General features: G+C 37.3%; 1 protein-coding gene across 5 annotated transcripts in view; it reads left to right on the top strand.

The window, feature by feature from the left end:
- Positions 1-15,258, top strand: part of LOC121066996 (pleckstrin homology domain interacting protein) — a 115,501-nt gene that overhangs the window by 39,121 nt on the left and 61,122 nt on the right. For 4 of the 5 annotated variants that reach the window (XM_040550890.1, XM_040550887.1, XM_040550889.1 and 1 more), the window contains 6 exons: positions 3,319-3,389; positions 4,189-4,289; positions 4,387-4,427; positions 5,539-5,637; positions 7,661-7,814; positions 8,711-8,845. In XM_040550890.1, the coding sequence (XP_040406824.1) occupies positions 3,319-3,389; positions 4,189-4,289; positions 4,387-4,427; positions 5,539-5,637; positions 7,661-7,814; positions 8,711-8,845 (601 nt within the window). Of the gene's footprint in view, positions 1-1,985; positions 2,053-3,318; positions 3,390-4,188; positions 4,290-4,386; positions 4,428-5,538; positions 5,638-7,660; positions 7,815-8,710; positions 8,846-15,258 lie in introns of those variants that run through there. The other variant, XM_040550891.1, reaches the window with a different exon arrangement.

The following is a 15,258-nucleotide window of genomic DNA, read 5'->3' as shown; positions in this document are numbered from 1 at the left end:
CTGGGGGAAAATGAGCGATAGCAATATAAGAGCATCAAAGGAAAGAGATTTCTGTCAATCTTATTCCTAAGACCCTTTGTAAGTTTTTGTTGTTTTCTTTTTTTAATAGTGTCCTATCCCAGTTCTGTTTTCCTTTTTTTTTAGTTCTGTTTTCCTTTTTTTTTTTTTTCTCTGCAAATATTTATTTGTTTCACTCTTAGATTGCAGAAAACCTTGTGTTCATATTTGCCAGCAGATCTGTTGCAGTATTAATAGTATCTCTGAAATTAGAGGCTTCCCATGCTGGTCTCCCAGTTTTTGGATAACCTCATTAATTGAGGCCTGTTAAGTATTTGTTTTACACATATGGCCCAGATGGGAGACACTTGGCTCTGTTTTGATAAACTGCAGAAGGAGACATTACAGTAGATTTTGTGCCATAGGGTGAAACACAGGCATGGCGTGGCTGACCGCAAAATTCTCAGTGTTGTTCAGAAGAGAGGGATCGACTCTGTTACTATATGCTTCTGTGACTATGATAGTGAAGAAGATTCAAATGCTAGAGCCTCCTGTGTGCTCCTGTGCTTTCAGTGAAGAGCTTTCTGACCAGGCAGTTATCATGTATGCCCAAAAGCTGCAACAATCCAGTCAGGTTAATTTGGTTTCTAAGTAGAGGAACAGTAGGGCTGTTGTTCCTGTAGATAAAGAAGACAAGGAAAGTGGTCCAAAGCAGGTGGAAAAATAATTAAGAAATAAGGTAATCAAGACCTTCCCTCACATTTAGACGCTGTTACTATTCTGGATCAGGGCAGAAAATACAAGTTGCATGCTGTTTCAGTTGGCAGTGGGGAGAAGAGAGAAAATCAACCTTGGGTCATCAGGAACTGATGGATAATTTGCCTCAGGTTTGAGGGAGAATTTTTACAACTGGTCACTGTGCAAAAGTTAGATCAGTTGCACTAAAAATATTTGCATATGAAATTTTGCTGAGAAAGATGCTGAGTTTTCTTGTTATTCTTTTGCCACCTATTTGAATCACAAGTTTCCAGTGTTAATCTGTTGTTGGCAGACCACGCAAACAAGGCAGCAGAACTGTCTCGCAGATTTGGATAGGGGAACAACTTATACTGCTTTTTAGCAGCTCTTAATTTTCTTCCCATAATTTTAAAAACAGGAAAAAAAAAATGGAACAAAACATGTGCTGATGATTTTGACATTCATCTTTTGGACAAGAAGACGTTGATTCCTCAGTTGTCTGTGGGGTGGTAGCATACTCCACATCTGCTTTCTTACGCAGAAGGCACTTCACATTAAAGGGGCTGCTCGTGCATTAGGATTCAGATGTGCCAGACCATGTTTGTTGGCTTTTAAGCCAAGACTTGAGTTGGAGGGCTTGCCTCGCACATTTGTTTTTCCTGGAGAAGTCTTACTTAAGCCCCTGCATGTCCAGAGTGAGGTTAGTCTGTAGGGTTTGGGTTATGCAGCCATTCCTGCACCAGGACAGCATTTTGAAGGTGAACTTGAGAGATGTTTCCATGGGTGAGTGTTTCCCTTAGTTGACGCACATAGAGCAAATTGCTTTTTTGTCTGTGGCTCTTAGTGCAGGCTCTGGTCTGACTGTAGCCTCTCATCTTGGGAGGAAAACAGTTTACCAGGGCTTTCCTGGACCTCTCTGTGAAATGTTTGTGAAGGTGTCTTAATATGTTCCAGCCACTTACACGACTGGATTGAGAATGCTTGTTAAAGCAAAATGATTGACTTGGTTTCTGTATGTTTCAAGAAATTATCCTTCAGCCACCTTCCTTACTTCCCCACGTTACTGATTGTCCAGCTTATCTTGTAAAGATTACGGTCTGTTGTAGTGTAAAAGAATGCCATAATCTTGTCTCCTAATGCCTTAAATAACACACATTAGAGAGACATAAGTTGGAGAATTTAACATGATTATAAAACTAGAACATAAGTGCGTACTTGCTCTGTTTTGCAGCTGTCCTAACTCCAAAGGCAGAGTTCACAAACCACAGTGGAAGAAAACAGCAGCCTATTTATCTATTTACACTTGCTCCGTATTATGTAAGCTGCATATCGAATCATCTGATAGTTCTTTTTAAGTTAGTATCTCAGTTAAGAAGGGTTTGAACTGTTTTGTGTAATAGATCTGTGTTGTTTAGTGTATCTTGTAACATCCGCTGCCGAAAGTCTTTGCAAGGAGCTATCTTAAAAGTCCTGAAGGAAGATTCACAGAATCAACCTATATTGAATGGACAATTCGGAGAAAGATTTCTTAACTGCTGTTCCCAGTGTGTTTATTATGTTGTTTTGTATATAGGCACCAGTAAGGTGTAATGCTTACTCCTTTCTTTGAGATAGCAATAGCTGTTAGGTGGAGAAAGGTCTCTTACTCATCTGCCTTCAGCTGAAAAAAAAATAAGCCATTTTGCTTCTAAAAGAGAAAATTTTGGATGTCATGAATATGCATTCTTTTATGTTAAAACAGATCTTTAGTGATGACACTTGTGGGTGTAATGCTGCTGTTCTCTAGTAAGTTTATTCTTTGAGGACTAAGGATTGCAGATGGCATACTATGCAAGACCACCTACTGAGCTGGGGTTGCTGCAGTACATGAGCAGAACTGATGTAATGATTGAAGGACCAGATCTTTGTTTTGTTTTTACGCACACACACTCTTAAAGTGCCAAATCATGAAGCTTTAGTTCTGCTTCCACATCAGGTACTGAAATGCCTAAATGGAAGCACAATGCATAAAGAAAATTTTCTTTAAAACTTCTAGCTATAGTCCTAATTTTCTGTGGGGGCTATTGGAAACCCACAAACAATACATGCTTTCTGAAGAAACGGGTGTATTCTAATGCTGTGAAATACTTCAAATTTATTTAAATTTCTTTTGTATCCTTTTCTACAAAGAGCACCAACCTCAGTTTCTCTCTTGTAGTAAAAGCAGCTATGTTTTGCAGGAGAAAACCAGAGCTCTGATACACTCAATGGTTTAAAACAACCTCCTGGGTATCTGGCTCTGCTGTCTTCTGCTTTACAGGTTACTTAAAGGAAAGTGTTTTGTATAGCAATATTTGAGGGGAGAGGGACAAGGGATTTAAATTGCAATACAGCTCTCCTTTATGGATAGATTGTTTGGTCTGTCTGTATGTCTTAGTTTCCTAAGGATCAGATCATGAAGCATAGTCGCAGTAAATTGTTTGTAGATGGGCAGCCATCTGTTCTGTCATATTTAATTTTGTCCTTGTGTGCTTTATTTCTAACGTACTGACTTGTTTTTTGAAACTGTATTAGGAAATTATTTAACTACTTCTTTATTTTTAGTCCAAGGCCAACAAAATTTACAGAACGCCCTCGGCCTGGAGTCCAAATGATCTGTTCTTCTTTTAGTGCTGGTAAAAGACTTTTATATATATGTATATATCTTTGTCTCAATGTAAGAAGTCATTTAGAGAGTAAAATGAATTATAATGCAGTTACTGTAGCATATTTCTTGTTAAAAAGATGGAATTGAATTAAAATGGTTATTGAAAAAAAACAGCAAATATTAATGATTAATATTCGGAATCTGTGCATTAACTCTTGGTGATATGGAAATTCTTGAAAACAGTTGAACATAAAGTGTTGAAAGTAAGTCTCTTGTGTCTGCAGTTCCTTTAAAATGTGACATTTTCCCTCAGAGTGATTCTGAAAGTTAGCTTTATCTGAGATAGGATTATAGAGGTTTTATTAAGAAGGTGCTAATTAACAGGTTCTCACACTCTGAATTTCATTCATACTTAGAGTTGACAGTTGGTAAAGAACACAACATAAACAATTAGATACAATACCAAAATGACAGAAAAGTATTTTCAGAAAGTACTAGGGCTCTGTTTCCATTCAGTTTTCTTCAAGGTTGAGCCACTAAGAGCTTAGTCACAAGCAAATTACTTCAGTTAGCTTAATTTTTCAGGTACATCTCTGGATGCACATTTGTCTGACAACAAATGTGAGCTAACTCAACTCCAGTTACACTTTGAGTTTCTCAACCTCGTTATTTTTACTTAAAGGTCAGTTACAGACAAATGAAATGAGATGCAGCTGTAAATTTAAGGGAATAACTTTAAATATTTAATGTTACAGATATTTGAAAGTACTGTAATAACATTAGATTGCCAGTTTTTCTTACGACTTATCTGTGTTTACTTTTCTCAGGTGGAATGTTTTTGGCCACTGGGAGTACAGATCACATCATTAGGGTTTATTTCTTTGGATCAGGTCAGCCAGAGAAGATATCAGAGTTGGAGTTTCATACTGTAAATACTTTATTAAATTACATATGTATTTGATTAAAAGAACAATTTGGATAATTTAGAATCACTTTTGATTTTTTTATTTTTATTTTTTATATAGGACAAAGTTGACAGCATTCAGTTCTCTAATAGTAGTAGCAGGTAAGCAAACTATTTATTTATTCATACCTATTTTTTTTGACCTTGTGGAGATTTGTAAATATCAGTTTCTAAAAAATTGTTTTCTGTTTTGAGGCTCATGCAATAAAATTTCTATAATCATTGGATTCTCACTAGTTTGTTTTAAATAATACTCCCTCTTTAGTTTTACCGTTGTCTTCATTGCAATGAATGATTAAAGTATTTTGAGTTTTCCAGAATTAAGGAGTATAGAAATACTTTAACTTTTTTATTAAATGTGTATATATATTCATAAGTAAAATAACTATATGTTTAGATATATTTAAATGTTTAAACTTCTTTTCAGTTAAGTGACTGCTAGATAAAGAGAAAACTGTCAAAATGTAACAGTGTTTTGTTTAGCTTTTTTAATACTTTACTGAAGTTCTAGATGTTGGATGTGAAGGATGCTAAAGAAAATAGTTCTATTTATTATGAAATTTCTGACATTTCATTTAAATGATGCTCTAACATACACTTTTATTGCAATACAGCTAGTTGCAAACCAGGCTTCATTGTGTTCCATCCACCTCTTTCTCCTCCTTCTGACCCTGCACTCCAAAAAAAGGGAAAGAAAAAGGTCAGGGAGAAGCTCAAGCTTGTTTGCAACTATTCAGAGACCCTCGTTACACAGCTAATGAGGAATAGATTTTGTTTGTTTCAAATCAAGTCTCTACTTCAGCTTGCAGCTCTCCTCGCACTTCAGCATTTTTTGCATTTTAAATCCCATTAGTAGCTTTATGTGGAGTGATAGGGGCAGGCTGTTACAATGCTTGTTGGGCTGCTGTGTCCCCATGGCAGAGCACTGTGATAACTAAGCAAGATGCACCATGGATCAAAATACCATTAGTTTGGAAGGGGCTCATATTAGGGAAGCAGATTTCACTTTTTGCAGACCCTTACGTCTTTACTGGTACATGAAGTGTTTTTTCACCTCAAGCCAGTAGTACAGCATTCTGACATTGTTTGCACTCCTTATACTTCAGCTTACGTTTTAGAATTCTGAATTCTCTAGTTTCTATCCCTTTTTACAAGGGTCTTTTCTGCACAGACCTGTGTTAATCTCAGTGTAACTCTTTTTCCCTTTTGTTAGATTTGTGAGTGGAAGCCGTGATGGAACAGCACGGATCTGGCAATTTAAACGAAGGGAGTGGAAAAGCATTTTGTTGGATATGGCTACTCGCCCAGCAGGGTAAGTAATATAGAACATTCTGCTATCAGATAGATACTTGAAGTCTATTGATATTGTTTGCTGACTTACTTAAAAAAAAAAAAAAGAAAAAAAAAACTTAAATGATTATGGATTAAATCTACAATATGCTTGTCTAGCTCTTGAAGTCCAATGAAAGCAAATATTTGACTATATATTCAGCTGTGGAAACTAGTTTGTCTAGATAGTAGCTTCACTAGTTCTTTGGTTTGATTAAAGGAGTAAAAGATATACAAACCACATTAAAGGTCAAATTTATGCTTTTTACGTGGGTATTTGTTTCTGGATCAAGAAAACCAGATCAGATCTCTGGCTGAGATTTCTTGCATTCTGGTAGTATTTAAAAGTTATTGTGGAATCTGTGTATCCAGAGAAGGAGTTTTGGGCTCTTTCATACCACATGCCAGAGCAAATAAGTCACTTGCTATGTAATGGGTTCTCAATAATCTGAGAATTTGCAAGGCTTTGTGTAGGTATAGAAAGCTTATGTACACAAGACCAAATAACGAAAAAGGCTTGAAGATGGAGAAAAACTTTGTAGGGATTGTGGTTTAGACCTTTTTATTTTGGCTTGGAGGAAATGTTTTCCAACAGATGGTCATTAGAAAGATTTATAATGGTTTAATGGGTAAACCTTTTCCCTTCACTGATCATGTTGAGTAGTTTAAAGAAGGATATTTAATACAACAACAACAACAAAAAAAAAGACATAAGGAGTAAGCCTGTGAAAAGATATCTGAAAGATCAAGAGAGGCATGGAAGAGATGACTAAATAAGCTATATAGTTAGAAGTTTGGATCAGAAAGTATCTTGTCCTAAGCAAGTGCAATAAAACATGAATATAAAGCTGTTGGATGACAGTCTATAGTGCGTTGGCACCCTGAAAACAAAGACTGAGCTACTTTTTCTTGAAAATATGGCCTGTAAAAAATCATTGTTTTAACTGATCCTGGAGAAAAAACAATGGCTTCTTTTTAAATTGCAGTCACAAATGATGAACTTCTTTGAGAAACTGAACTGCTTGTTTCATTTAGGCACCTGTAGCTGAATTCTGTTTTGTCCCTTTTGACTACTGTGTAAAGGACAGTTCCAAATTTGATCTTTTCTTCATAAGTACTATTTATCAAAGAAAATGAAATTGGTGCACTTAGAGAAAAGAAAGAATTCAGCCTCCTGGGTACTGCAGTGGTCTAGAAAGTAATCTGTCTACAACTACATCTTGTACTTTTAAGCTGTACAGTATATAGATATATAATGTATTATAGTGAATACATATTGAAGATCCTATATTTTCGTCCACTTCGTTGGTGATACTATGTTATTGTTAGACTTGGTTGATGTTTTCACAGAAGAAAGAAGAGAAGAGAATTCAAGGACAATACATTTTAAAAACACATGGCCAAAAAAAATAATTTTGGAGTATTCCAATAGATGATATTACAGGTAGCTAGTGTTTCATTTTTATAGGGATAAAAATAAAATACAGGCAAGATTAAGCATAATTATTACTGATAGTAAAATGGTATAAGGGTAATGATATAGTACTGAATATGGCCTGAGAATTTTAATTAACGTAAAAGTATGAGAATGCTTCTTTCTGTACTTATAACTGCTTAATACAGGTATTCTACAGGCCAAATTACTGTTCACTGATTGACGAGGCTGGATTTACGTTCTTCACATAACACAACAGATACTATGGATTTTAATCTTAATTGGGTTAGATTATGTATCAGAGAGCATTATCTTGGAAAGAACAGATCAACATAGTCTTTGAAATATTGAGAGGACTCTGTAGTCATTGTTTAAGAATCTGTAATGCTTTTCTGATTGTATATGTTAAAAAATTGGAAAATGTCTTTCATTCCTCCAGGTTCTTGAAGAAATAATGCTGTTTTTCGTAATAATAAAGTAAAATACAGAAGTATTATCAGTTGTTACAGACATAAAAATGTTTTTAGCAAGCTAGAATTGCTTTGAAGCTCTTTCTGCTCTTTTGTTTTAGACAAAATCCACAAGGAGTTGAAGACAAAATCACAAAACTGAAAGTGACCATGGTGGCATGGGACCGCCATGATAACTCTGTTATAACTGCAGTCAATAACATGACACTGAAAGTCTGGAATTCTTTCACTGGCCAACTCATTCATATTCTCATGGTAAGGTGCTCCCCCTTCATTTATCAATCTGGAATGCAGAATTTATATATATGTCATCAAAATTCTTCCTTAAGCATTTTTTCTACCTGAAAGCAGCCTTAATTAATGTATTTAGATAATTGAAATGTAATTGAGGTATCTCTCAGCTGCTTCCTAGAAAATAGAGCTTTGAAGTGCAAATCACCATTATTGTTTGAGATGTCTGAAACTAATTTTGGACTTTTTTTCTTTCCTAAAATGCCATCTTGGAAGGAGAGAAGGAAACAGTTGTTACTTTTGACTTTTTTAGCGTGACAAATGTTTGAAATACAGTTAATAGATAAAGTTGCCCTGTTTAAACACAGACGCTTGTTACTGCAACCTCATCATTTTATGGGTACTGAAAAGCAGTCTTTTAGAGAGAATGAATCAAACATTAGTTTTTACTAATGTCTGATACTTTTTTTTTTTAGTTGTAAAAATAGTTAGGTGTAGGTAACTAGGAATGGAAATATTTCAAGTAAAGCTTAAACTTAGTGTTAATTCTGGAGATGTAGTTCTCTTACTTTTAGTTATACTTAATTCTTTCATGGCTCTAAATTAAATTTTTAACTGCTACCATGCCTAAACAAATAGAAATCTGCCCAGCATTAAGATCAAAAACATCAAATGAAATGATGAAAGTTGTGGGACAAACTTGTTAAGAAGTTGTCATACTTGACATACTTATTATGAAGCTAAAATTGCAACTGGATAGAGTATAATACAGATTGAAAAAAAATATATAGTCTAAGTAGTTGTTATGTGCTGGACATTTTCACACATGAACATTGCAGTTGTCAGTGTTATCATTTTGAATTCCTGCATAAGTATTTGAGATAATTCTCTTGTTCTTCTTGCTGTATCCTTAATTTCAGGGCCATGAAGATGAAGTGTTTGTACTTGAACCTCATCCGTTTGATCCAAGAGTTCTCTTCTCTGCTGGACATGATGGAAATGTCATAGTTTGGGATTTGGCAAGAGGGGTCAAAATCCGGTCTTACTTCAACATGGTAATTATTGTGCTTTATGCAGATATGCCAAGGCAACCTTTCTAAACTTTTTGCTTTTAGTACTTTCTAATGTAGGCCTTCTTGAAGCATGCATTTGTAATATAGGGCAACCAGTGAAGTCAAGAGAAATTCCTATTCAGTTTAATGGGGCAAATATCAAATCTGTAAAATGTAAAACGTTGCTTCTTTGGCTGTATTTCATAGTCATCTTTCTATATGCTTCATCCATATGAAGTTGGAGTGCTAGGTTACATTGTCAGAGATCATGCATAAAAGACAGGGTGACAGAGACCCTCCTTTAGTGCTCTGTTTCCTGCCTGGGAAACCAAGATGAAAACCGGTTTATTTTTTGCATTACTAATTCTTAATCTGGCTAAAGCTCTTCAGGAGTCACCTGATCTCATACAATGTTGTTGTATGCTGCCTTGGCCCTGACTGAATACTGTCAGCCTTTCTGTGTAGAGTTCCTCCACATGCAGGTTTCAAATTTGGTCTGTTCTGCACTAAACTAGTTCTTCTAGAAGATGGATGAGACCGGTATTTCCTTCTGTTTCTTGATATTAAGTAGGTCTTTGTACATATCTTTTAATTCAAAAAGGTAATTATGTGTTTGCAATTCAGACTTTGCCTACTGGAGAAAATTTCAAGTCTTTGTAGAATATGGAGAATCATTGAGAATGCTGAGAGTAGGCAAATGAGCTTCATGCAGCTCTCAGCTGTAGTGGAATAGTGGTCTTGGAAACCAGCATAAAGAAGATCATCTGAAGAAGACACCTGCCATAGATACACTGACCAAACAAACAAACATAAAAACAGACACTTAGCAGGAGGGTCACTCTGAACCCAGAGAAGTTTTTGAGATGTTCACTATACAGGACAGTTCATAAGGAAGAAATTTTGCTAAGCTTTATGGGAAAGAGAGCAGCCTAGACTCCTACAGCAATGACCTAGGTTCAGTATTGTTCCTTCTGCATTGTTTTCTGTAACTGAATTTATGAAGGATCCCAGTCAATCAGCTTGGAGTTACGTGTACAGATCTTTGTTCCTCAGTGCTATTGCCTGTTACCAGTTGAGGTGTATGTCCCCACTGCAGTTACGTTGCCTTTCCACTACTGCTTGTAGTGGATGTGTGATAGTTTTCATGGAGTTTAAAGTCAGAGGAGGCTGAGTCCATCTGCTGTTTGTAAGACAAGTCCATTCAAGAGATGTCAGAATCTAAGTTACAGGTGCCTGAGACTTTAGGCAACACCCTGAAAAATAGAAGTACTTGTTGCAAGGGTGTTAAGAGGCACAAACACCAAAAAAAGAGTAAAAATTACATTTGAAGATCTTGGGAATTGTAGAGAAATGTGTAGATAATCAGAAGCTCCCAGCAGCTAATAGTGTGTGCTTCATGCTAGAAATGAATGTGAGAAGTCTGCCTGCTGAGTGAGGTGAGGGGAGTTGTAAATCTGGCAATCAGTTTGACTCAAATGAATGAATAAGATCTATGAGCCAGATATCCAGGAGAGGCATCTCTCTACAGTGTCTGCATATTTCACCAGTGTTCTGTGGCTGATGCCTCAAAAGCCATGGGAGGAAGCTGGAGGGTTTTTAGGTGATTGTGGGGAAGATGCTTCTGGAGCATGAGGCTGGATTGCATAGTTACCTCTGCAGAGCTGCAGATGTTGAGAGTTCTGGTTTATTAAGGGAGTGCGTGAATAAGCAGAGCTGCCAGTCTTTTCCCAGTGTCCTAACTGGCATATCAACTGGAAACATCATTAGGTTAGCCACTATTACATTATTTTGATAACTGTGGTAACCTCCATTAACTTGTTCAGTTTGTCATCTCATACTCCCAAAAATAGGGTATTCAGGGGGATGGGAAAGTTTTTACAGACTGAGTTTTCTTGGATCAGATGGGGAACATCATCTGGAAGAACCAAACCTGGGCGTTGAATGACAGGAGAGACCTGATTTAGCATTCAAGAACCTCTCATCATTGCCTGACAAAACAGTGTCTGTAGTATAGAACGAGTACTGAATGATTTTGTTGTAACAAAAGTTCTGTGCAGACCTTGGAGGTGTTGATTGAATAAGAAAAAGAGGATTGTTAGCTAGTGATAATTAGTCCAGTCAGGTATTCCCATCCTAGATGGAGAGCTGGTGCATCCTAAAGCATTGTGGCAAATCTCTGAAGTAGAGTTGGGTATTTTTAAGTTCTCCACAGTTTGAATTCTTCATTGTCAGCATCAAAATCAAAATCTGAGTGATGCAAGTGCTGTCACACTTAAAACTCAACTCATCAGTTGAGTTACAGAGACTTAATTCCTTTTATCCGGTCAATGAACGTGAAATCACAAAGCCTTAGTAGCCAAATACATTTTTTGGTCTGTATTGAACTTAGATGAGGGAATCGAAGTTTTTATGCCCTGATGTGTTACAGGTAGGTGCCACTAGGAGACTGAGTGGTTGTGACATTCTCTCTGAGTTTTTTTTTGTTTTGTTTTGTTTTTTAACTTAAGATTTGCTGTTAAATAAGTTAGCACAGTCATGGCTGAACTTAAAACACCTTTGGTCTCTTTACCAGATTTTGATTTTTATAATTAATAGTAAACTCAGTCTCATAAGTGACTGACACATGGGTTTACTCAGTAAGTATGTATATAATTTAAATGTTTGACATTTTCACTTGTAGTTTTCACTGTGGTGATAGAATTTATACAGGTCTTTCTTTTATAACTTGGTGTCGTAGTTCATGGGCATTCAGGTCTAGCTTAACTTAGTGACTTGAGTCAGCTAGACTGAAGAAAGATGTTCCCTACCCCCAAAGAGTGAAATTAGCCATAGGGATATCAAAATCAAGAGGTCTGTAAAGCTTTTTAGCCAATTTTTGAGACGTAGCAAATAAGTTCTGGGAGGGCTGTAAATGGCACGTGCAAGTACAGGTGTTTATTGTTATTTGTAGCCTGTATAATATACTTGCTGTTTTTGACTTACTACAGCTGCTAATGTAAGATGTGTTCTTTGTGTGTTTTTGTCACTCATTTTTCCAAGGAACTGCTGAGGTTGTGGCTTTGGTGTTATAATACTAGGGCAGTTTCACTGGTTGTAGTTCCCACGTACAGGGAAGCGTTGAGCAGACTTACTAAGAAACCCAGGATAATAAACCTTAAGTGGTTTCTACAGCTAACTTTTAGAGCTTACATGTTTCACAGAACCAGTGGTTTTGTTACAGAAGGACAAGGCAGGCCTAGTAAATGTTTACGCTGTGGCTCGTTACCCAGGGCCTAGATTCACTGAAGGACTTGACTGTTTTAGCTCCTCAGCTCTTGCGGAGTGAGGTTCTTAGTCCCCACAGCTGAATGCAATATTCCTCCACGTCCTCACTTGCCTGAGCAGTATGGTAGATTTGGATGTCTTAGTGGACAATGTAGGAAAAATACACCAGGTGGTGAGCTGTCTAGCAAGAGCTATTTGGTGGTAGAGTAAGTAGAGAGATACTTGAAATGCCACTTCGTATTCAAAGCCGCAGCGTGGCATCTGGATCCATGGTGTGGTAAGGCACCTTCCCAAGAGCGGAGGAAATGCCTCGCACTCCTGAAATGAGGGCACAGGAACGGTGGCAGTTGTACTTGGCTTTTTTTAGTTAAGCTGTTCAGCTGGGAAATAAAAGACTTAAATTCTGTTGTCTGCTCAGGTGGCAAGGTACAGTTCAACACCTGCCACTTACCCAGCGGGTGCCTCAGCGATATATTTCTACACTGGACTATTTCCCTGACTTACTTCTGAAGTTGTGCTGCAGTGGAGAGGTATGAATCTTGAATCTGCAGCGTGTCAGTTCAGGCACTTCTGCTAGGCTTGTGTTCCTGCATCTAGAAATCCTGTTATAGGTAAATTGAAGTCTTTGGATTCAAGCTTTGGACAAGCTTGAATTTGCAGGATTAGTGCTGTGTTAGGCCATAAGTAAAAGTTGTTCAGCACTCAGTTGTCATAATACCTGTTTTCTTGCAGGTGTTCTCACTAAGTTACTTTTAAATTAGACTTAATACTGTTGGTTTATTAGGAATGCCAGGATTGTCACTCAGATGGTGTATGCTGCAGCTTGGCCTCACGCTCGTGATTCGTGTAGGCCTTAAGCAGAAGTTCCTCAGTTCTGAGAATGTTTAAGGGGAAGAGAAAACTACACAGGGACTTGAAACTCTTCCAGGTCAGAAAGGAGGTGCCTAATTACACTAAGTAGATGCAAAAGTTTTGGGGTTGGTGATTGATTTTTTTGTAGGTGTTGCAATTGGACATAAGTACTGGTGTTCTTTGAGTCTGACCCCAAATAGCTTTATGGTGTTACAGTACTGCCCTGGATTTTTCTTTGACTTCTGTGGCCTCCCTTACAGACTTGCCTTTAAGGAAAAGTGACAAGGCCAAGATCTGCTGGTTCAGGCTGCTTGCAGGAGGCATTCTGTATGGAGCCTTGCAGAGTAGGTTTCTCCCACAGTAACAGTAATGTTCTTGTCCCATGAACGGGCCGCCCTGCAGAAGTATGTTTTTTAAAAAATCTTTCCTGAAAGTTTTCAGGATATGTATTGAAAGGCCTGTAATTCTTGTGTTTTTATTTTTTATAATTCGGTTTACAGCATAGTTTAATGAACAGTTGTAGGAACATATGGTGACTGCCGTTACTTGCAAGTATGCTGTTGAAAGTATGGTGACTGTAGTGCAGTATCAGGAATGAGAGACTAGGGAAGGACGGGGATTTCTATAATCTTTGTTACTGTAGAGCATATGATTTTTTGTAGTGCATCTTCGAATGTAATTGCTTTGCTTGAATCTGATACCAGATTAAATCAGATATGGTAAGTAGGCATTGCAAGTATTGTAAGCTTGTATATTAGTTGATAAAGTCTTGCTGACTAACCTTTATGGTGTTTTTTTTTTTTAAAAAACACACATTGGATAAAGTAGAAATAAATCAAGTAGGAATACAGATGCCTATAAACAAAAAATGGTTCAGCTGATACCCAAACAAAACTAGCCAGCCCAAAGATCTTACATGACTAGGTGTCACTTTTCTGTCTTGCTGGATTGGCTGCCATGGCAAGTTGATATTTGAAAAGTAAGGCTTTGCTAAAGCCATTAGTAGGCTTCCTTACATCTCACATTATTTGTATGCATCAGGGGCCTCCTGTATGCCTGAACGCCTGTTAAGGTCAGTCTTCTGCTTGGAATTCTTCAAGTTTTCCTCCTAATGCTTGTGAAGACTTCATATGGGCCAATTCTTGCTGTTACCTTAGCTTTAAGACAGTCTTTCTGAGCACTGCTGTGTATTACAGTGCTTTTCGCAACACGTTCTGGGTGGATAGTGTTTCTGGAAGCCTCTTTGAATTCAGTGCAAAGGTGGCCTTAGTCCTTTCATCATATTCTGAAGAATGCTTTGAAATACTGGTACAGAAAAAATGTTTTTACAGTCTTGTATTAAATTGACAGATGCGAATACTTCAAAATCCTCCTGCCTTTGACACTTAAAGGTCACACTGTCTATGTCCAGCTGTTACAAATTTGCTGATGAGTCTTTTTTTCTAAATGCAAAAGCATATTTCATCAGAGCACACAGAGTGCCAGGAGCATTCGGAAATGCACTACAACCTGGGCTCTGTAAACTAGTGATTTGAAGCAACCTTCTGATTCTTTTTGAGGAGGAAGAGGAAAAAATCCTCACTGAACTGGTTCTCCATCTCCTGCACCTTTGGTTGCTATTTCAAAAGAGGCTGTCTGTCACATTTGTGAACGAAAAACCTTAATCTCTCCAAGAAACATGATTGTTCTCTGTGTCACTGAGTAAATGTTGCTTCCCCTGGAAACCAGATTGGTACTTAAATAGCGGATGATTTGTTACAGCACGGTCTGTTACTGCTTGAATGGGTGTTAGTCACTCTTGGGCCCTCTGTCCTGCTTGATGGAAACCAGCAGAAATAACTTCAAAATCACCTGGAGGCTGACCTGCCTCTTGCATCAGTGCTGGAGAAAGTATAGGGTATGCTTGCAGTTCTTTGCCGCTTTTGAAAAACTCTAGTCCTAAGCATAAAACATAATTTTTCACTGAGACCTAGATTGACAACAATATATTCGATATAGCTGTAGTTGCTGTAAGGGAGGATGAGGCTTCTTAGGTTTTCGTCTGTTCTGGGGAAAAATAAGTTGTCATTTTCAGCTTGGGCATATTTTCATCTAAATTTCTGTACCAGAATCCTAGCTGCTTTCATTCCTTCTAGGTACTTTTCTGTAGGAAGTTCATGATGAATAATCCCAAACTTTCATATAACACGTTACTTGTATTTTATGTAAACAATGATTATATCCAAAGCTAGGAATTTTATCACTTGCATGTGTTCTTTTCAGTATGCTTATTAATTAGCAACAGATTATGAAACTTAGAC

Source organism: Cygnus olor, chromosome 3 (genome assembly GCF_009769625.2).
Source record: "Cygnus olor isolate bCygOlo1 chromosome 3, bCygOlo1.pri.v2, whole genome shotgun sequence".
Lineage (NCBI taxonomy): Eukaryota > Metazoa > Chordata > Aves > Anseriformes > Anatidae > Cygnus > Cygnus olor.
The sequence above is the reverse complement of the archived record's forward strand: the minus strand, read 5'-3'. Positions and strand labels throughout refer to the sequence as shown.